The sequence below is a fragment of the Grampus griseus genome (genome assembly GCF_964374135.1).
Source record: "Grampus griseus genome assembly, chromosome: 10".
NCBI classification, from domain to species: Eukaryota; Metazoa; Chordata; class Mammalia; order Artiodactyla; family Delphinidae; genus Grampus; species Grampus griseus.
The window spans coordinates 24,793,744-24,816,011 of record NC_139004.1 but is presented as its reverse complement, the minus strand read 5'-3'; the positions used below and the strand labels follow the sequence as shown (position 1 = coordinate 24,816,011).

At 45.2% G+C, this 22,268-nt stretch overlaps 1 protein-coding gene across 1 annotated transcript in view; it reads left to right on the top strand.

Moving 5' to 3' along the window:
* The window catches only part of PAQR8 (progestin and adipoQ receptor family member 8), a gene marked incomplete at its 3' end in the record, with an annotated part of 32,816 nt that extends 15,424 nt beyond the window's left edge, over positions 1–17,392 (top strand). Inside the window, exon 2 of the mRNA XM_082664699.1 lies at positions 16,309–17,392. Coding sequence (XP_082520825.1) covers positions 16,328–17,392 — 1,065 coding nt within the window. The 5' untranslated portion in view covers positions 16,309–16,327. The remainder of the gene's footprint in view (positions 1–16,308) is intronic.
* Positions 17,393–22,268: the final 4,876 nt, after the last annotated feature.

Here is a 22,268-nt window from a genome sequence, read left to right as displayed (position 1 = left end):
ATGGTCTACAACATTGGTGAACCTGGAGGACGTTATGCTAAGTGAAATAAGACACAAAAAGACAAATGCTGTATGATTCCACTTATATGAGGTACCTGGAGTAGTCAAATTCATAGAGACAGAAAGTAGAAGGATGTTTGCCGGGAGCTGGAGGAAGTGGGAATTGGAGAATTGTTGTTTATTGGGTATAGAATTCCAGTTTTGCAAGATGAAGGGAGTTCTGGAGATGGATGTTGGTGATGGTTGCACAGCAATGTGAATGTACTTAACACTACTGAACTGTACAGCTAAAAAGGGTTAAGATGGGAAATTTTATGTTAGGTGTATGTACCACAATTTTTTAAAAAATATGAGAAAGACTATAATACATTAGGTCACAAGGTGAAAAGTACAATAGAAAACCAAAAAAAGAGTAAAGCAGAGTATCGGGGTTCTAGAGAGCTCGGGAGGGTGCAAATGCAGTATTAGATCAATAGGGAAGTGGGGAGGCCCCTTTCGACTGAAGAAAAACGCACAACCTAAAAGTTGCAAGTTAAGTTTTATTCAGGGGCCTCACCGAGGGCTGACTATAACCCAGGAGATAGCCTCTCCGACAGCTTTGAGGATCTGCTCTAAAGAGGTAAGGCAGGAGCCAGGATATATGGGAATTTTTGCTCAAAACAAAACAAAACACGTAGTTGAACATCAAAAGATCACTGCTAGTCACAAAAACCAGACATCTCAAGTTAATGATTTCAGTGTTTTTCTATCTATGGGAAGATACAAGAGTCTGGGCTCATTGAAATTATTCCGTAGATGTACATCTCAACTCTGTAGGGCCAGTATCCTGTTTTTCTCCACCCTGAATTCCCCTCAAGTCTCACTGTAGGGGCGGCTGCAGTGACTGACAGCTTGCTGGTGGGCAGCATTCATTGTTTACTGCAGTGGCAGGCAACATTTTTTGTCTGCACCTCCTTGAGAAGGTGAGATTTGAGCAAGGCCTGGAAGGAGTTGTCTGTCCCTCGGCTGTGATTACAGTCGGTGTCTAGATCGTCCGGGGCCCCCAGATGATGTGTGGCGAGACCCGGGCAACTTTATCTGTAAAGTTCACGAGCGGTGGGCAGCTGACGCAGAAACTGTGGACATGGGCATTTCAACTCAACTGGAAAAACAATCCAGGCACTCCGGTAGCACTTTGCACAGATTATAATCAGATGTCATCTGAGACTTGAGGTTATATTACAGTAAAGAGAAATGGTTGTTCTTATACTTGGCCCTTTCTACAGTCAAACTCCATAACCTAGAAACAACAGTCAGGAGTTTGATTTTTTAATTACACCTAAGTTTGCATGTTGTTGTTTAGCCCATTTCCAATACATGTTTTAAACTCCGTAAGACTAGGATTTTCAGGGCTTCAGCTGAGCTTTCTGTCAACCCAAAACTAGGCAGTGCAGCTCAAGAGTACTTACTTCTGTTTTTCTCCATCTGGTAGGTCATATGGCATGGAATGGTGAGCTGCTTAGAAAAATCCTGTGATCTGGACATGTTACATTACTAATTTATGAGGCTGGTATAAAGAGGTATCAACTTACCATCATTTAAGCCACTACTCTGTACTCATGAAAAAAATTGAAAGAGGTTTGCAGCAGTGGATTCTTGAATTGATTTTTTTCACATCTCATTTTTTAATCTTTTTTCCATCAAAAAGAAGTACAATGAGCATGAATCTCTACTTTGGAATCAGGAGGAAATCTGTCACCATGCCCCCACCTCCACGGCACTGAACTTGGAGGGGAGATGAACATCTGGAGGTATCAGGCACCTTTGCCCCTTCACGATCCTGGCCCCAGGCGAGGATTCTGAAGCCACACCAGCAGCCACTGAAAACACACATGCTGTTTGTGACTCTCTCCCCAGACTAAAGTTGCACGATCATTGCTAAAGTTGCAGGGGCGAGGTGAAGGGAGGGGAAGCATACTTCCTCTCTAAGTCCTGTCTATGCTGATGGCAGTGAGCATAGGTTGACTGAAGAAGCACAGCACCAAGCTCAAAACTAGCCCCATCCTCACCCCCCAACCCGTGTTTTGGTAACACTCTTATCTGCCCAATGTTTGCTTTTAGTTCTGAACAAAATTATTTTTATGCCACACAGCTTGTGAGATCTCTGTTCCCCGACCAGGTGTTGAACCCAGGTCACGGCAATGAAAGCCCGGAATCCTAACCACTTGGCCACCAGAGAACTCCCTGAACAAAATTCTTATAAAATTTTTGGCATAAACGTGGTATCTTGGGAGCTTTGAAGAGAGGAGGAAGAATATTTTCCTTGATCTTTATGCACAAGCAGCTGCCTACAGGCATTTGGCCCTTGGTGGTTATCAAGCTGAGTGTCCCCCTCTACATCCATTTTCTCCCAACACAGAGTGTGGACGGTAGAGACAGGCTTCTCTTGGTGGTGAAATGATAATTCATGGGAAGGTAGCACCCTTTAGGTATATACTGTTGTCATTAGATATAAGTCATTCCATGGTGATAGCAGTACTTAGTAGCAAAAGAAGGAAGGAAAGTTCAGTGGACTCCACATTCATTCATTGAGGGTCTACTCTGGGCAAGTCTACGTGCCAGGCTCTAAGTTGCGGGGAGGGAATTTAATGCCACGTGAGACAGTGCTTGCCCGTAAGGCCTGCTAGGGATATAGAAGTACCCAAACAACCACAGGACAAAGTTATATGTGATGACATCATTTTGTGACACAAACTTGCAGGTTGCAAGAGAAGGGATATTGCTTTGGGTAGATCGGAAGGCGTGGAGGAATCACCCTCTGAGAGGTGCCTTCAGGAATGGGTGAGGTTTTCTAAGGTAGAGATAGGGAGGAGGCCCTTCCAGGTAAAGGGAACAGCCTGGCCTAAGACCTGAAGGGGAATCCCCCTTCTAGACCCACAGCTAAGAAGACCACACTGCAGCCTTGTTTGTCATAGCAAATACAGGAAATAACCTGCATGTCTGTCCACAGGAGGATGGACAAATAAATTGGGGTATTTGGAAAATATTCAGCAGAGAAAATGAATCAATTAGAGAATCATGTAGCAATTAATATGGAAAAAACACAAAACATTAAATGAAAGAAAGAAGGCTGCAGGAGGTTAGGTGCAAAATTTATATAAAGGTTAAAATATCCAAAACAATATATATAGTTTATGGATTTTTATTTATTTTTAATTTTAAAAATTCATTTATTTATTTTTGGCTGCATTGGGTCTTCGTTGCTGCGCGCGGGCTTTTCTCTAGTTGCCGCGAGCGGGGGCTACTCTTCGTTGCAGTGTGCGGGCTTCTCATCGTGGTGGCTTCTCTTGTTGTGGAGCATGGGCTCTAGGTGCATGGGCTGCAGTAGTCGTGGCTCGCAGGCACTAGAGCGCAGGCTCAGTAGTTGTGGCGCACGGGCTTAGTTGCTCCGCGGCATGTGGGATCTTCCCAGACCAGGGCTCGAACCCGTGTCCCCTGCATTGGCAGGCGGGTTCTTAACCACTGCGCCACCAGGGAAGCCCTGGATTTTTAATTTTATGATTTTTTTATTATATCGTTACATGTAGTTATATAATTTTATAATCTCATAATGTTTTCATATGAAAACATAAGTGGAAATGAAAAACACCAGGTTCAGTGTATAGTGGCTGCTGCTGGGGAGGAAGGAAAGGAATGAGTGATTATAGGAGGCTAGGTCCCAGTTACCTGCGTTATAGGCATAGATGATACATACAGGCATGCGTACGCACAGTCATACATATATATACACACACATACACATATATACGTACACGCATATATTTATATACATGCATATGTATATTTTTTACTTGATGTATAGTTGATTTACAATGTTATGTTAGTTTCTGGTGAACAGCAGTGATTCATATATATATATATATATATGTATATATATGTACATTCTTTTTCATATTCTTTTCCATTATGGTTTATTTACAGGATATTGACTATAGTTCCCTGTGCTATACAGTAAGACCTTTTTGCTTATCTATTTTATATATAGTAGTTTGTGTCTGCTAATCCCAAACTCCTAATTTATCCCTCCCCCACCCCTTTCCCCTTTGGTAACCGTACATTTGTTTCTATGTCTGGGAGTCTGTTTCTGTTTTGTAAATAAATTCATTTGTAGCATATTTTAGATTCCACATATAAGTAATATATGGTATTTGTCTTTCTGGCTTACCTCACTTAGTATGATCATCTCTAGATCCATCCATGTTGCTGCAAATGGCATTATTTCATTCTTTTTTATGGCTGAGTAATATTCCATTGTATATTTACCTCATCTTCTTTATCCATTCATCTGTTGATAGACATTTAGGTTGTTTCCATGTCTTGGCTATTGTGAATAGTAATGCTATGAACACTGGGTGCATGTATCTTTTCGAATTAGAGTTTTCTCTGGATCATGAATATATTTTAAAATCTGAAGTAGGGCTTCCCTGGTGGCACAGTGATTAAGAATCCACCTGCCAATGCAGGGGACACGGGTTCCAGCCCTGGTCCGGGAAGATCCCACATGCTGCGGAGCAACTAAGCCCGTGCGCCACAACTACTGAGCCTGCATTCCAGAGCCCGCGAGCCACAACTCCTGAATCCCAGGCGCCTAGGGCCCGTGCTCTGCAACAAAAGAAGCCACCGCAACAAGAAGCCCGCACACCGCAACGAAGAGTAGCCCCCGCTCACCGCAACTAGAGAAAGCCCATGCACAGCAACAAAGACCCAATGCAGCCAAAAATAAATAAAAATTTTTTTAAATACCTTTAAAAAACTTTTTAAAAAATAAAATCTGAAGTAAATATGACATAAGATTTGACAAGCAATTGTTTGTCGTATCATCCTTTATACTTTTCTGTATATTTGAAGTATTTTGTAATTTCAAAATGAAAGTCACAGGGCATGTTTAGGAATAGTAAATGGTATGTAGATCAGTGGTTTTCGAACTTTAATGTGACCCTTAGTAAGAGATCTATTTTATTTTAGGAACCAGGAGTTTCATGACAGTACTTATCCTTAATGTGTGAGGTGCACCCTGACATGTTCTGTTCTCTTCACTCTGTTTTGTTCTTCATGAAATCGACAGTGGATAATGTTAAGGCTGTGGATCAGGGCAGGGAGGAGTTTGACGGCAGCCTCAGGGATTTGAGCTTTACTTGGCAGAGAGGAGAGGGCTCCCGGCAGCTTTGGGGCATTATCCTCATCAGAGCTGAACTTTAGCTGAATCAAATCAGACGGAACTGTGGCCAGAGATTGGAGGAGGCGAGGTCGTTTAGGAGGTTATCATCATGGTTTAGCTGGGACAGTGTACTGGCCTGCAGGGGAGTGAGAGAAGGAATATACTGCAATTTAAACAAAAAGGGAGGGGGCAGGATTTGATGACTGGAATGTGAGGGAAGGAGGAAAAGGAGAAATTTCACTTTGATTTCAAGGCTTGGTGACTAGGAGATTGGTCATACTGGTAACAGAACTAGGCACAGCCGAGGTTTGATTTTTTGATTGCTTTTTTTTTTTTTTTTTTTTTTGCGATACGTGGGCCTCTCACTGTTGTGGCCTCTCCCATTGCGGAGCACAGGCTCCGGACATGCAGGCCCAGTGGCCATGGCTCATGGGCCCAGCCGCTCCACGGCATGTGGGATCCTCCCAGACCGGGGCACGAACCCGTGTCCCCTGCATCGGCAGGCGGACTCTCAACCATTGCGCCACCAGGGAAGCCCTTGATTGCTTTTTATTTATTTTTTTTGGCTGTGCCACTCGGCATGTGGAATCTTAGTTCCCTGACCAGGGATGGAACTCACGTCCCCTGCAGTAGAAGTGTGAAGGCTTAACCACTGGACTGCCAGGGAAGTCCCAGCAAAAGTTTGGTTTTAAACACACAAAGCTTAAGATGCTGATGGGATCTCCAGATGGATAAAGTGAAGTCTTGTTGAGGTTAAAAGGCACGGATACAACATGGTCTCATAATGTTTGATGCCTTTTTGTAGCAGTACACAGTACTAGTGAGGGAAACAGAAAAATTCGATGTCATCAGGGTGGGGCTGGGTGGCAGGCGTGGAGTGCTCCAGGGTAGAAGCAAAGGGGCTGGCACGTTGGGATGGCAGTGGGGCAGGTGAAGCAGGTGAAGTAAGACAGAAGGGCTGGGGTTAGGAGGAGCCTGGAGCGTGTGAACTGGTGTGAGGAAATAGTCCAGGTGGAAACTAGGAGCATTGTGATCAGGAAGGAGGAATGTCAAATCTGAGATCCTGGAGCTCGAGTAACTCCGAGTGAGAAACCACGACCGCCTTGTTGCAAGCCGGGTTGTAACAGGATGGAGATGAAGACCAGAGCAGTGCAAGGTTTCACAGCTGTTGGTCTGAACTGAATAATCAACTTTTCCGATGAAACTCGCCTGTGGAATAACTAAGGATTTTTAACCAGCTCAGCTACTGATTATGAGTTTCTCCTTCAAATTGTAGAAAAGGCCATAGTGGAGAGCGGTTCCCTTAGGAGAGCCTCCTGGAGTGTCCTGGGAGAGGGCTCTGGACAACATAGCCAGATGTCCCAGCGGGAGTCAGGATTCCTAGCCTGCTCTCAGCTCACAGGCAGACGGGCTCCCACGTCTTATCCAGCTCTTCCTATTCCATTTGTGTTTTATGGGCTTTCTTTTTCGGAGACCTAGGTGGCTGGGCTCTTGAGCACGAAAGTCAGAAGCAGCGCCCCTACCTTAGGGCTGATTCGGTTTAGAGCTGTGAATAGATCACTTCGATTCTCTGTGTCTCGGGGCGGGGGAGTTCAGGATTAACACGTACACGCTACTATATATAAAATAGATAACCAACAAGGACCTACTGTATAGCACAGGGAACTATATTTAATATCTTCTAATAACCTATAATGGAAAAAATCTGAAAAAGAATATATATATGTATGTATAACAGAATCACTTTGCTGTACACCTGAAACTAACACAACATTGTAAATCAACTATACTTCGATAAAAATTATTTTTAAAAAATTAAAAATGCAAATTTTTATATACATAAAAAGATAATAGTGGAAACTCAAAAAAAATTCTCCATGCCTCAGTTATTCTCACAATTAAGTAACACAAACATAGATTTTTTTTAATGCCTTGAGTGACTTCCTTGTGCAACTCAATGAATTTCACAATTTAATGTAAAGAAGGCACACGTACAACCAGCTATATCATAAGGCTAAGGGGATGTATAACAGGTTGTGATTAATTCTGCTTGAGTCTGTTGCTAAACTTCACAGAGGAGGTTATAGCTGAGCCTGGATTTGAGAGAGAAGCAGGGTTTGCCAGGCATAGAGGGGTACTTGGCGATGCAAAGTGTGTGTCTTGTTCAGGGAACCAGGACAGTCTGTTCTGCTTTTTTCTATGCAATGAGAATAAAAAACTAGGTCTCCTAACTCCTGCTCCAATGTTCTTTTACTTTAGTTTTCTTCTGCCTCAATGTTCTTTTACTTTAGTTTTCTTCTGCCTGGCCTCCCTTCCCTGCATCTTTGCTTAGGCATTCTTGGGCACAAAAGTACCAATGATAGGAGGAAATAGACTAAAAGTCATCTGGTGATTGGAAATCCGGTGAACAATTTAAATATTGTTATGGATACCTCCCAAGTGGGTGAACTACACCCAGATAAACAACATCCAAGTCAGATGTTGTTTCCTGTTGAAAAATCCCTAACATGTTCCTTGTCTAAAATCTCACCGGTTTTACCTTTAGAAGCAAAGAGGGCCAAAGGAGAGTCTTCTTTCACTCTGTTTTTGAACAATCATCCATTGACACATTCTGGGCCACCTTTCCTCTGATAATTGCTGATAGGAGGAATAAAGGATGGGCAGGTCCGTGTTTCTGTCTCAGGGAACTTGCAACCCAGGAGGGCTCTCTGCACACACAGCAGGGAAGTAGCACATAAGTGCAGACGTTCTGCTAACCGAAACGTGTGGAGTAGGTAGGTAAGCACTCTGGGAGGAGAGAAATTAAGATGACCTGGAGAAAACTTCATGGCCAATGTGGGATTGAACTAAGGCCTTGAGGCTGTCTAAAGGGAAACTGAGAATGAAGCGACCTGCGTGATTCTTGGTAGCAAATAAAAAGCTGGGGTCTTGGGACCACCAGGAGAGTGTACAGCATTAGCTGCAAAGGGGTTAACGTTGAATTGCTAGGAAACGCCGAACTCCTTACACAGCGCACCAACCCGGCTTTCCTTGGTTATCAGATTCTTCTATGGAAAGTACATTTCCAATATTGATTTCCTGCCAATGGCAATCTGCGGCTCTCTTCGGAGTTCACATGGGCTGGCCCGGGTCCCAGCAGGTTTGCCGATAGGTGATGAAGCTTCCTACAGGCGAGAGGCTGCCATAGCTGAAGCCAGACCATGCCGAATGAAGCCAGTGGTTACACTCTTGTGGAAAGTCCTGGGAGGCTTCCTGTCCCCAGGCTTTAATTGACAGGCCGTTCTGACATCAGAGCTTACCTTTACCCAAACAAGCAGTCTCTGAAGGAAAGGAATCACCATACCAGCCAGCCTGGCCATTGACCTTAGACTGCTCAACGCATTCTAAACTGTTCCCAGCTCCTCCAAATTCTCCCGCTAGAATTAAACACAGATACTCCTTACTGCATGTGGGTGGTGCATTCTGGGTCTGTAGTGATGCGTTTTGAAAATAGTACCTGCTCAAGTGAGGAGGTGAGCTGAGATGTGGGAAGGATGGGAAGTAACACAAAAGAAAATACAAGGAATCCCAGCTGAGAGTTCCAACTGGAGAAAGAGAAAAATCCCCAGGGCAGAGCAGCAAATTATAAGGCTGTCTTTTCTTTCTCCTGTCCATGTTAGGCGGAGCCACAGAGGAAGAGGTTCAGAGGTGGAGGGGTCACTGAGCCCAGGTGACATGTGTTCCTGGCACACTGGCACAGAGGTGTGCCTCGCTTTTTTTTTAGGCAGGGTTCAGCTGCGCCAGGTGCCCACAAGGTGGGGGATTGACTCCCTTCTTAACTCTGTTTGGGTTTGTGCGCTGCGGGAAAAGTCTTGTGACAATATTGCATATACTGGTTTTCCCAAGCTAAGAGAACATGGTTGCTGCCTTATCAGCAGATGTTACACATTTTTTTCCCCTTTAACCCCCCCCCCCGCCCCCAGCCCCATGACCATTAGCTTACCTCCGTGGTGGCAAGTATAGCTAGGTTACTCCTGCGGACAAAAAGTGTTGCCTGCCATTCCAGTAAACAGTGAATGTTGTCCACCATCAAGCCCTCATCCACTGCAGCTGCCCCTGCGGTGAGCCCTGAGGGGAATTCAGGGTGGAGAAAAACTGGATACTGGCCCTACATAGTTAAGATGCATATCAGAGGAATAATTTCAATGAGCCCAGACTCTTGCATCTGCCTATACATAGAAAAGCACTAAAATCATTAACTTGAGATGTCTGTTTTTCGAGATTAGCAGTGATCTTGCGATGTTCTGCTACATGTTGTTGTTTTTCCAACAGAAACTCCTATATATCCAGGCTCCTCCCTCACCTCTTTGGAGCAGATCCTCAGAGTATGTGAGAGGCTGACTCCTGGCCTATAGTCCTCAGTAAGGTCCCCGAATAAAACATAATTCTCAACTTTTAGGTTGTGTGTTTTTTCTCTAGTTGACACTCCTGACAATAACTTTATTACATGATCTGCTAACTAGTTGAGCTCAAAATCCACAGAATCATACAAATAAGTATGTATTCCTTTATAATGCTGGGGTGTTTTGGCAGGTGGGGGGAGGATGTACTAATTAACTGTACTAATTAATCGTTTTACCAGTTTTTACAGATTTCTGTCAAATATTCCTATTTGTTGAATAGCAGTAACTTCATTTACAAAAGTAGTAAATATTCATCGTCAAAAGTACTATAACAATAATATCGACTCCAGATGAAAAGTAAAATTCCCATCATCCCACCACTTAGCAATATCTGTATCAATGTCTTGATTATTTGCAATTCCATACTTTTTCTGTGCCATAGGTATATCTTTACAAAAATGGGATGCATACTTTTAATTTGCTTCTTCCTTGTACTAATGTCTTTCATTCATGTATTTATTCAGCAAATCTTTGTTGAGCATCTACTATGTGCTGGTCAGTCACTGTTTTAAGTGTCGGGGAGACTGCAGTGAGAAACAAACGGAGCACACGTTTATGTCCTGTGTATCTCTCTATAACAATAAGTGTAATATATCTACATAATTATTTTAATGGGTGTGTAGTATTCTATTGTACAGATTTTATCATCATTAAATCAGATCTCCCATTTTTGGATGTTGAAATGCTGTTTGTGTTTTAGGTTTTCTTAAATACGGAGTGGATATGCATTAATGGTGGGTGGATCTGAATCCATGTTAAAATTGTATCCGCTCATAATAGGATTCTGCCGCTCTTTAAAATATGACTTTATAAACAGTGGTATGATACTTGGCAGATGTGCCTGCAAAGATCAGTGTGGGCCCAGCAGCCTCTCACTTGATGGATGACTGAGGAGGTCCTGGGGTTGTCTGAGGCCACTGCAAGTCCACCTCTGTCTCTGGTCAGACCAGAGGCTGCTCACAGCAGGGTTCCAGGCCTTATAAATGGGCATCAAGCTGGCATTTTGGCTTCTGTTCCTTCTCAGCCATTTATGGCTTTGCTGCATTGTGGGAGGCTGGGCTTCTGTGGATTCTGGAAGAGTTTCTCTGCCGTCTTTGATGGAAATTGCTGCTCTTTTGTTCTCTGTCCAGCAACCAGCAGGCCACCTTCCTGACATCTGCATGAGGCCGTGACACGAGGTGATGTCACAGGATCTGTTTGTTGGTGACTTCAGCACACTGCTGGATCTTCAGCACGAAGCAAAACATAGTCCAGATGAATTATAGAATTTCTTAGCATTAGAACATATAGAGATGATACCCTCAGTTTTATGGACAAAGACACAAGGGTAGAGAAGTTGAGTGGTTTGCCTAAAATCCCATAGTCAGTGGTAGAGCTGGAACTGCTAATTCCTCATCCAGGGCTTCTCCAGGGAATCAGCTATTCCAAGTTTGTGGTCAGTTCCCATAGGGCCCTTGTAATAGATCAGGGAACACGATTGCTTTAGAGTCCTCTATTTGACCTCCAGATAAAATGTCATCAGTACCAAACTATGTCCGTTTCGCAAACATGGAGCTTTTAGTTTTTTTAGACGGCATACTCTAGGTGTAAAACTATTAGCGTTATTAATAGTTTTAAAGGAGGACCTGAGTTAAAACTTTAAGATTGGACCCCTAAATAGTCCAAGGCATGATGTAACATTTTATAACACTTTCTTATGAATGTTAACTGAATTCATGGTGTAGATGATGTTGTACTCAAGAAATAGAACTTTTAATTCCAATCCCATTATAAACTAAATCTAATTAAAGCTCTTAATAAAGCAGTTGGAAGAATCCCAGAAATGTAACCAAAAACATTAAATTCCTTTTCAATTTTCAAAGATTGCATTAAAATCAATTATAAGGTAGAAAATATATATATATATATTACTAAATTATAACCCTTCTGTGTGTTCTTTAGTTCAAATATTGCTGGTACTTTAATGTGCATGGTTTGCCTTTTCAAAGCATCATTCAGCCACTGCCCATTTTATTATTATTCACTCTCTTTATTTCCTGAGAGGTAGAGAGACAGGAAATCATCTCCCACCCACCCTTGAGGAAAATGACCCTGAGTAGCTGAATGTCTTGGGCATGGCCACATAGCTCATTGCATAGAGCAAATATTAACAGCCAGACTTCCCGACTTGCAAACCATTATTTCTTTTTTTCCCTTAACCTGGCAGAACAGGAGGAAATTGGTGCCATACGTCTGGGCCTAAAGAACTATTTGTTCAGTAAATCATGATTAGGTGTATGATTATTTTATATATGCCAGATATCATCTCAGACATAGGAACTTGCATGCCACACAGCCCCTGCCCTTAAAGCAGCCGGGTGTGGTGGGAAGTGAGCTCATCACCAAGGGTCAGGGCCCCAGGAGAGAAGTGTGATGGGGAGGCAAGGCCAGGGTAGGTGGGGCACCTTCATCCAGCCTGGGGTTAGGAAAGCCCACAGGCAGAGCTGACGCCTGGGCAGAGTGTTGATGAGCTGGGGTTGCTGGAGCCGCCCTTGTGTGCAGAAGCATACAGGGGAGATAGAGAGTGTTGTACCTTTGAAAAACTCCCAGTGTTATGATCCAAGCCATCCAAGTGGCCTGGGTGTGGGCTCTGGGAAAGGAGGCTGGAATAGGACCTGGGAAGGAGGTCTACAGAAGGGCCTGTTTGCACAGGCTGAGAGTTTGCGTGGTAAACAATGGTGCGCTCTTGAGGGACTTCGGGGAGGGGAGTAGTGATCAGTCTCCGCTTTTAAACTATCACCGTGAAGTGGTTTGGAGACTAGAGGGCGGGTTTGGGGATATGAGGTGGGGGAACCATCTCTTGAGGAAGAAAGGTCAGTTATGAGACCGCCGTTTTCCTCATCAACACAAGTTCATCTTGAAGGCCCAAATCAAGGGGGAGCGGTAGAAATGGAAAGGACAAGTGGATTCCAGAAACATTGAGATAAAATCAACAGGCCTCCATGACTGATCAGAGGTAGGGACAGGTCAAGTCTGGGCTGAAGGAGGAGGCTGAAGAGGTTGAGTTTGAAATGCCCGTGGGATATTCAGTTGGACAAAACCAGAGCTGCTGGATATTTGAATCCAAACTCAGGAAAGATCTGGCTGGAGGCATGTATTTGGGGATCCTGTGATAACAGGGCCTGGCTGAAGAGAAAGCCTGCGTGCAGCAACTAAGACCCAACACAGCCAAAAATTAATTAAATTTTTTTAAAAATTAATAATTTTTAAAAAAAGAATGTGGATCAACCATAGAGCTTTTTCAGAGCAAGGACTGTCTGCTCAACAATATTCCAGGCTACCAAGGCCACAGAGGAAGAATAAAATAAGACCACCTACCTCAAGCCGCTTACAAGAAGAGTCAAACTTCAAGAATCAACAGCCACCACCAGACAGCACATAACGGAGTGTTAAGTGGAGAGAAATACAAACAGGCCTCTACGGAGCAGAGCTGCTCCTGGGAGGATAGGACTTACACATGTGAAGGGGTGAGGGGCGGGCCTTCCAGGAAAGGGGCAGAACACGACCCAGGATGCTACGGCCTCTGTGGGCCCACGAGCAGAGGGGCCGCTGCGGAAGACAGAGGAAGTGAGCGCGGCGGGTGGCGTGAGTTTAGGTTTGATGTTGCAGAAGGAAGAGGGGAGGTTTCTCATCCGTGGAGGGTTTTTATGTTTTTTTTTTTTTTTTTTTTTTTGCGGTATGCGGGCTTCTCACTGCTGTGGCCTCTCCCATTGCGGAGCACAGGCTCTGGACGCGCAGGCTCAGCGGCCATGGCTCACGGGCCCGGCCGCTCCGCGGCATGTGGGATCTTCCCGGACCGGGGCATGAATCCGTGTCCCCTGCATCGGCAGGCGGACTCTCAACCACTTCGCCACCAGGGAAGCCCCATCCCTGGGGTTTTTTCTTGTTCAATCCTTATGTCACCTGAGCTCGGGGGACTCATGCTATAGACCGGTACCTCCTCTCCTGGCTTAAGTGACACCGCCCTCTGTGGTCCCGCCTCTGCTTTCTTCTTCCATCACCCTGTCAACTGTGGCGTCTGTCCCCAGGGTTCCACCATCGGCCCCCTTTTCTGCCTCTGGTACCTCTCACACAGACACTTCTGCCATGTCCTTGGCGGATTCTCAACCACTGCGCCACCAGGGAAGCCCAAGTTAAACATTTGTGAGGGCTGAAATTTGTTGCATACAGATTTGGGTTCTCAGGAGAGGCAAGTCCAAAACCACTTGCTTTCCAGAGCATAATTAAAAAAAAAAAATACACACACAGTCTTTGCAATTAGATTTCATTAAATTTAGGCTACATATTAATTTTGTTCAGCTCTTAAGATTTCTCAGGATAGGACTTTCCTGGTGGCACAGTGGTTAGGAATCCACCTGCCAATGCGGGGGACACAGGTTTGAGCCCTGGTCCGGGAAGATCCCACATGCAGTGGAGCAACTAAGCCCGTGCACCACAACTACTGAGCCTGCGCTCCAGAGCCCATGAGCGACGAGTACTGAGCCCGTGTGCCACAACTACTGAAGCCTGAATACCTAGAGCCCGTGCTCCGCAACAAGAGCAGCCACTGCAATGAGAAGCCCATGCACCACAACGAAGAGTAGCCCCTGCTTGCCACAACTAGAGAAAGCCTGCGTGCAGCAACGAAGACCCAACACAGCCAAAAATTAATTAATTAATTATAAAAAAAAGATTTCTCAGAATATGCCTTGGTTTTTACCAACCTGATTGATGACTCATTTGACCTTGAGGTTCAAGTAACTATTGCTTATCTCAGATTTTCAAGTTCCCAGTGAAATTAGTGGGTAATTTAAGATTAGGTGCTCAAGAAATGTAGGCTCTCATTACTAATATCAACATTGATAATTTTTGTATTTCGATATAATACTTCGTACTAAATAAAATACATAAAAAAGCTTTGTATGGATGAAGAGTGCTTTTGTCTTTGCCAGTTCAAGACTATTTGAGACTTGATTTGGAGTGGTTTACAAGATCCCTCCTTTAAAGCGCCCTCTTGTGTCATTACAATGATGTGCAACTCTACAATGGATGGCGCCAAGGGACAGAATATAATGTCTAAGTGAAGGGTTGGTCTTCACCAGGATGGTTCCAGCCATTGAAACAGGGGAGGAGCATATGTGACAGAAATGCTGGCTGGTGGGTAAATGTTGTGGTAGTAGATTGCAGAAGTCTCTTCTGATTGATTGCATTTTCTCAATAAAATAGGAAGAAGGTTAGGCTGAGTGAGGATGGATGAAGAAGTATAGGAGATTTGAAGAGAGAAAACTACTAGGTTCCACTAGGAAGACATTGGGATAATAGACAATGAATATACAGCTGGATCTTTTCATGTCATTAAATACATTCACAGCATATTTCTATTGTTTGCTCACAATTCTGTTTTACGGCTTAAATTATGGTTCTATGATTTTTTAAAACCAGTTTCCTATTGTTGGACAAGGAAGTTCTTTCCAATTTCTTACTGTTATAAATAAAATGGAACAGTGTCTCTTGCTATACCATTCCTTAAAAAAAAAAAAAAAAAACTTTTGTACTGATAGAGCCTGTCTGATGATTGCATTTTTTTTTATTTGAGCGATTTTTAGTGAGTTTGTGTTGGTAGCTCACTGTGATTTTTTTTTTTTACGTTGGCGGTAGGAGTTTATTAATTAATTTATTTATTTTTGCCGTGTTGGGTCTTCGTTTCTGTGTGAGGGCTTTCTCTAGTTGTGGCAAGCTGGGGCCACTCTTCATCGCGGTGCACGGGCCTCTCACTATCGCGGCCTCTCGTTGCGGAGCACAGGCTCCAGACGCGCAGGCTCAGTAGTTGTGGCACACGGGCCTAGTTGCTCCGCGGCATGTGGGATCCTCCCAGACCAGGGCTCGAACCCGTGTCCCCTGCATTGGCAGGCAGATTCTCAACCACTGCACCACCAGGGAAGCCCCACTGTGATTTTTTAAAAATAATTAATTAATTAATTAATTTTTGGCCATGTCGGTTCTTCATTGCTGTGCACAGGCTTTCTCTACTTGCGGCGAGCGGGGGCTACTCTTTCATTGTGGTGTGCAGGCTTCTTATTGCAGTGGCTTCTCTTGTTGCAGAGCATGGGCTCTAGGCACATGGGTTTCAGTAGTTGTGGCACGTGGGCTCAGTAGTTGTGGCTCATGTGCCCTGGACCACAGGCTCAGTAGTTGTGGCGTACGGGCTTAGTTGCTTTGCAGCATGTGGGATCTTCCTGGACCAGGGCTTGATCCCGTGTCCCCTGCATTGGCAGGCAGATTCTTAGCCACTGCGCCACCAGGGAAGGCCCAAGGGTTACATTTTAATGTCATCTAGCAAACTCGAAAGCTTTAAAGGTAACCTCACTTACCTTCTAGATGTCATTAAAATGGAGTGGCTGACATTCCCATTTTACAAGATGTGACTTTGCTTCACTCTGTAGTGAGCAGTAGAGACAAAGTCAGAATGTCAGAGCAGTAAGCGATCTTGGTCCGACTCTATTATTCTACATACGAAAAAAAAAAGGAGGCTCAAAGAAGTTGTCTGCAGTCCCGCCTCCCCAGCTGCACTAGCAAACCCATAGTTCCCTTGCTGTCTTTGCTCAGCAGCCCCTCACCGCATCTTTGCCCATTTTACTCTGTTTCCTGTAGGTTGCATCCCCGTGTAGCCATGACGACTGCCATCCTGGAGCGTCTGAGCACCCTGTCCGTGAGTGGACAGCATCTGCGCCGCCTGCCCAAGATTTTGGAGGATGGGCTGCCCAAGATGCCCGGCACCGTCCTGGAGACCGACGTGCCCCAGCTCTTCCGGGAGCCCTACATCCATGCTGGGTACCGCCCCACTGGCCATGAGTGGCGTTACTACTTCTTCAGCCTCTTCCAGAAACACAACGAGGTGGTCAACGTCTGGACCCACTTGCTGGCGGCTCTGGCCGTCCTCTTGCGGTTCTGGGCCTTTGTGGAGGCCGAGGGCCTGCCGTGGACCTCTGCCCACGCCCTGCCCCTGCTCCTCTACGTCCTGTCCTCCATCACTTACCTCACCTTCAGCCTCCTGGCCCACCTGCTGCAGTCCAAGTCCGAGCTCTCCCACTACACCTTCTACTTTGTGGACTACGTGGGCGTGAGCGTTTACCAGTACGGCAGTGCCCTGGTCCACTTCTTCTACACCTCCGACCAGGCCTGGTACGAGCACTTCTGGCTTTTCTTCCTGCCCGCAGCCGCCTTCTGTGGCTGGCTATCTTGCGCCGGCTGCTGCTACGCTAAGTACCGGTACCGCAGGCCTTACCCAGTCATGAGGAAGATCTGTCAGGTGGTGCCGGCGGGGCTGGCCTTCATCCTGGACATCAGCCCTGTGGCACATCGCGTGGTTCTGTGCCACCTGTCTGGCTGCCAGGAGCAGGCGGTCTGGTACCACTCCCTGCAGATTGTCTTCTTCCTGGTCAGTGCCTACTTCTTCTCCTGCCCGGTTCCGGAGAAGTACTTCCCGGGTTCCTGTGACATCGTGGGCCACGGGCATCAGATCTTCCACGCCTTTCTGTCTGTCTGCACACTGTCCCAGCTGGAGGCCATCCTCCTAGACTACAGGGGGCGACAGGAGATCTTCCTGCAACGCCACAGCCCCCTGTCCATCTACATGGCCTGCCTCTCCTTCTTCTTCTTGGTCACCTGCAGTGCAGCCACTGCAGCCTTCTTGAGGCAAAAAATCAAGGCCAGACTGACCAAGAAAGATTCTTGAGGCCGGCAGGTGGGGTGCGGTGTGGAGCTGGCCTGATATGATTTGGGGAAAACTTGAATCAGCAGTAGGAGTTGACTTTTTGTTTTTTAGAGCAGGCTTTTAAATGAGTACATATTTCCAAGGGTGGCTGTGGCTATGGCCTTAGGAAGCCAAAGGGTCCAAGAGTTTTGCTGTTATTGTGAATGAAAGTATCCCTTTATCCTCTGGGCTGTAGCCTTACGAGACACAGGAAGGGAAGGGACCTTGGCTAAGATTCATCGGACACTGAATTAAGAACCATCTTCATGCCTGAAAATTTAGTAGAATTCCGACTGTGGCCGCCAGGGGCAAGGCCTGGTGTAAAGGGATAATCCAACTGGACTGGGGAAGTTAGGAGGTGGCTGGACCACACTGTATTGAAATGAGCATTCTTCTGTGATGCTGGTCTTTGGTAATTGGGTACCTTGACCCAAGGACCCGATTTCATTTGGATTTCAGATCGTCCTGGGTGGAGAAGTCAGAATCTTCAAGAAGATTCCGTAAAACCCTCAGACCTCGTGAATTACTCGGTTCGTCTCACTTCCGGTCCCTTCTCTGGCCCACTCTAGCACCGACCCTTTTCTCAGGATGATGTCTGCCTGGCTGTTTTCTCCCAAGTGCTGTTCACTCCCATCTGTACCTTGCATGATGATAGAGAGGACGATAAAGCAGTCATACTTCCAGGAAATGCTTGGATCCATGTGGACATTCAGGAAACTTACTCTCATATAATACTAATGGAAACGGTAGTAGAAAATACAGTGCCAAGAGCCATCAGGAGGTCCAGCCAGCAAGCGTGGATACCGTTTGGTGTCATGGGACCCTTCTGGTTTATACCTGTGCATTGCAGGATTACTTGAGATCTATTAGGGCTGCCTTACATGCCAGAAGGTCTGGAGCTTTCTCCAGAGCATCTTCTCCAGATTTTGACCAGCATGTTCAAAAAGCCCCTGGTAGAGTGAATTGGTTCTGAGAGTCCCACTAGGGATCTGATTATTTCAAGAGGAACTCAAGGTCCAGCCTCTTAAATAGATGCTGCCCCACGAAGGACCCACATAACTACCCTGGTTCAGGGTCCTCGGGGAGGCAGTTGTACCTCAGCTTAGAGCAGCTTAAATTAATCAAGCCCCAGGACAGGCACATGTGTGCATTCATGGTGGATTGGTCCCTGAAGGCTCCTTTGGGTGAGGATGGTGAACTGGGCACCCTGTAGGCAGAATGTTCTGTTTAGGACATAGCTGCCCAGCAGCTTCTATGGGGTGAGGGAGGCTTGCGGTTGATGTGTTCTGGCCACGCAGCCCCCCTGAGGACTGCCTTCTGCACTGATCCAGTGAAGGGGGCTGCATTGGAACCCTCCCCAGAGGCTGTATTTCCTATCAATATAAGGTCTGTTTACTAAAAAGGGAGGTGGGTTTTCATTCCAGTTTGATGAACCTCCTCTCTTCCTAGATTACTTTGTTGTCTTCATATCTTTGTTTTCTTCCTTTCTCTTGAGAGATGTGTAGGGTTTGTGCCTTATAAATGGAAATGTACGAACTTAATACACTTAATACATGGCCTTGTGGAATTTTCAGATTGGGGTTATAGGGATAAGAAAAAAAGAATTAATTGCCTTCCAAACCATGGATGAAAAAACTTATGAATATCAGAATTGCTTATCCATCAGAAGACTCTTTCAGCCTGTATTTTGGAGGGAAAAATTCAACTGAGCCTTTCCTGTAATCTTTATATCAAGAAAGCGTATGTCGGGACTTCCCTGGCAGTGCAGCGGTTAAGACTCCCCGCTTCCACTGCAGGGGGTGCGGGTTCGATCCCTGGCCGGGGAACTAAGATGCTGCATGCCATGGGGTGGCCAAAAAAAAAAGCAAGCATATGTCTTGTCAGTTATGTTGTTTTCCTAGATGGATTTCTCCTGGGAATCCTCAAATACCTGAACTTCTGTGCTACCCAAGTGTCTTACACGAGCTTCTGGCATCCAGGCCAAATTCACCGCCAATAAAGTGAGCAACACCAAACTGGTTGAACTGATGAACAAGGGAATGGAAAGTTGTGTCACACAACACTGCAAGTAGAGGGTCAGGGTTTTTTTTGGTTTTTTTTTTTGCGGTACGCGGGCCCCTTACTGCTGTGGCCTCTCCCGTTGCGGAGCACAGGCTCCGGACGCACAGGCTCAGCGGCCATGGCTCACGGGCCCAGCCGCTCCGCGGCACGTGGGATCTTCCCGGACCGGGGCACGAACCCGTGTCCCCTGCATCGGCAGGCGGACTCTCAACCACTGCGCCACCAGGGAAGCCCGAGGGTCAGTTTAAGTGGAGATGAGAAAGTGTCTGAAATGTCTGTAATTATGGATTCAGAGGCTATCTTCTTTTAAAAATTAGAAGGAAGATGTAAGGCAAGCTCTTGCATGTAACCGTGGTGGCCATGGTGGGCAGAGATCTTTAGGCCAAATGCAGGTATTTTTTAAGGGTGAAAATACAAGGTATAGCAGTGATCTTCCAACGCCATCCGCAGCCCAGTGCCAGTCTGCACACTTATTGGTCTGTGACAAGATACGTACAGAGAGACACTAAACTCTTAGATATGAACATAAAATTCATAACATTTTGATTTTAATTTACCCAAGTATTGGTCCCTCAAGTACTGGAAATTTAAAAAAAAATTTTTCACCAGAGATATTTGAGAAGTGTTGAGTTGAGGGACTACTATCTGGTTAGAAATTCCAGTAGCTCATGAGAAATAGAGAAACAGGAGATGCAGGCGTTTTTAAATACTCAGACTCTTGAGGGGTTAAATACTCCTTTTAAAACATTTTCATTCAAACGATTGAATCAGTAAGGAAGAGACCTAGTTTGTTTAAAAGGAATAATAAGTATTTGATAAAGGGGATGGTTCTTCTTATTCCACCAAAGCCAAAAGTTGACGTCTATTGGAAATTCTGCTGTCATTGCTCTTTTTTACTAAGGCTTTCAACCTATTAAAATGTAAATGCCTCTGGGGAAAAAACTAAACTAAACTATTAGTCATTTACGTCTTGGGAATAAAATGCGTATTGTATGTGGCCCCCTACTCAGGGTAGACAGAGGGAATAACAGGATGCAGCGAGCTGGGGACCTATTTGCCTGTTTGTTTCCCTCTTGCAAGCACTTCCTGACCTATATTTACTAGGGAGCTAATGTTAATACTCTTCAGATGTTAGGGTTTCATCTCCCACCTTGGCTGAAAGTACCTCACTCAGTAACACTATTCTCAGTCCTCTACTGGAAGCTTGAAATAGTAGGCGCTCAAGCCATGGAATGGAGGTAGTTCTTTCCTGCCTCTGTTGCCCACCTGTTCACCAGTTGTACCCTGATGCTTGAAAACATTAGGTTCTTCAGTTGCCACGCTGTAGTTTCAAATGGGCCCTCCAGGTGGTGCTTGTGTCTTACTCAGAGAAGGCATGGCCACTGTCCCCAAGGCCTCCGCCTCATTTTGTTGTTCCTCGGGTTTTGCTCGATTGCCTGGCAAAGAAAAAATAGAACTATTTTCTGTTTATATAAATCTACTTACACAAATGACCATTTAACAGATTTTGTAAATGCATTATTGTACTCTCAACAGCTACCTTGTGTCTTTGACAAGGCCTATCTTAAAAAAAGGTTTTATCTAGACAAACGTTACCAGATGGAGATCAGGACACTTCATAGCCACCTGGAAGTAGGAAAGTATAAAAGCTTTGAAAAAAACCTCCATACCCCAAATCCCAAAATATTCTCCCCCAAATCCCCATTTGTGAGTAGATCAAATTGGGCCCCCTCCCCAAAAGCTATGGAGTTGATTTCTCTACGGATTTTCAGTCTAATTGAATAAATATTTTAATCTCATGGACAATAGTGTTAAATCTTCCAAACTTTTGAATTGATAGACTGTATTTTTTGAAACCTAAAAATTATGAACTATACTGTTGTTATACCATAACAGGTACTATGGTTGTGAAATGTGGCACCTGTCAACCAAAGGATTCTGTGGCCTTAACTATTAGATTTAAATAGCTGTGGAAAAGGTGATTCCACTATCACCATAACAGGAAGAAAACAGCATTCTCTGGCTAGAGGTTTCACTGATAGAATTACGGATACCCCTCTCGCCCAAATGCTTTTTATCACCAGTAGGGACCCTGGGCAGTTTGCAAATACTTCTGTTGTCACTGCTAATAGTTTAACCACTTTTCAGTTACTGATTCAGTTACTGATTATGAGCATCTCTTGGTGGCAGACTCCATGTTGGCTCTGGAGATACCACAGTGAGGGTAAAAAACTGGGACCCTCCATGCTAACGGAGGACCAGTGTCTTCCCACCTTGGGCCATGACGGGGGCCCCACTCCGGACTTGGTTCCAGTCACAGCCTGAGGGTCAGATGGCCTGCCAAACCCACGGGAGGCTGGGACCTGCTTTGGGCCAGCCCCTTTTCTAAAGCATTGAGCTCTCTCCTTTCCCCTCCAGAGGCTGGAAACACTTCCCACTCCAGCAAGGCTGTCACCTTAGAGTCACCTCAACCTTTCTTGATACTCCTGCTGCCTCCCCAGCCCATCTTCCTGCCCTCTATTTGATTTAATCCAGTCCTGGGGAATCCTTGACACAGCCAGACACAGAGAGAAGCCCTATATTTCCACAGGTTGTATAGACTTCCCATAAAGCCCATCCTTTAGGGAAAGGGATGTAGGGTTCCAACCTGAGTGCAAGTTCCTGATTTGGTAAGTTGGAAACAGCATGCTACACCCTGGCTGCCTCCTTTGGGGAAAAAAAAAAAAATCCACCTTATCCCTTATGGAATTTTTTTAGAACTATTTAATATAGAAGGAAAATCATTGCATTAAAGAGA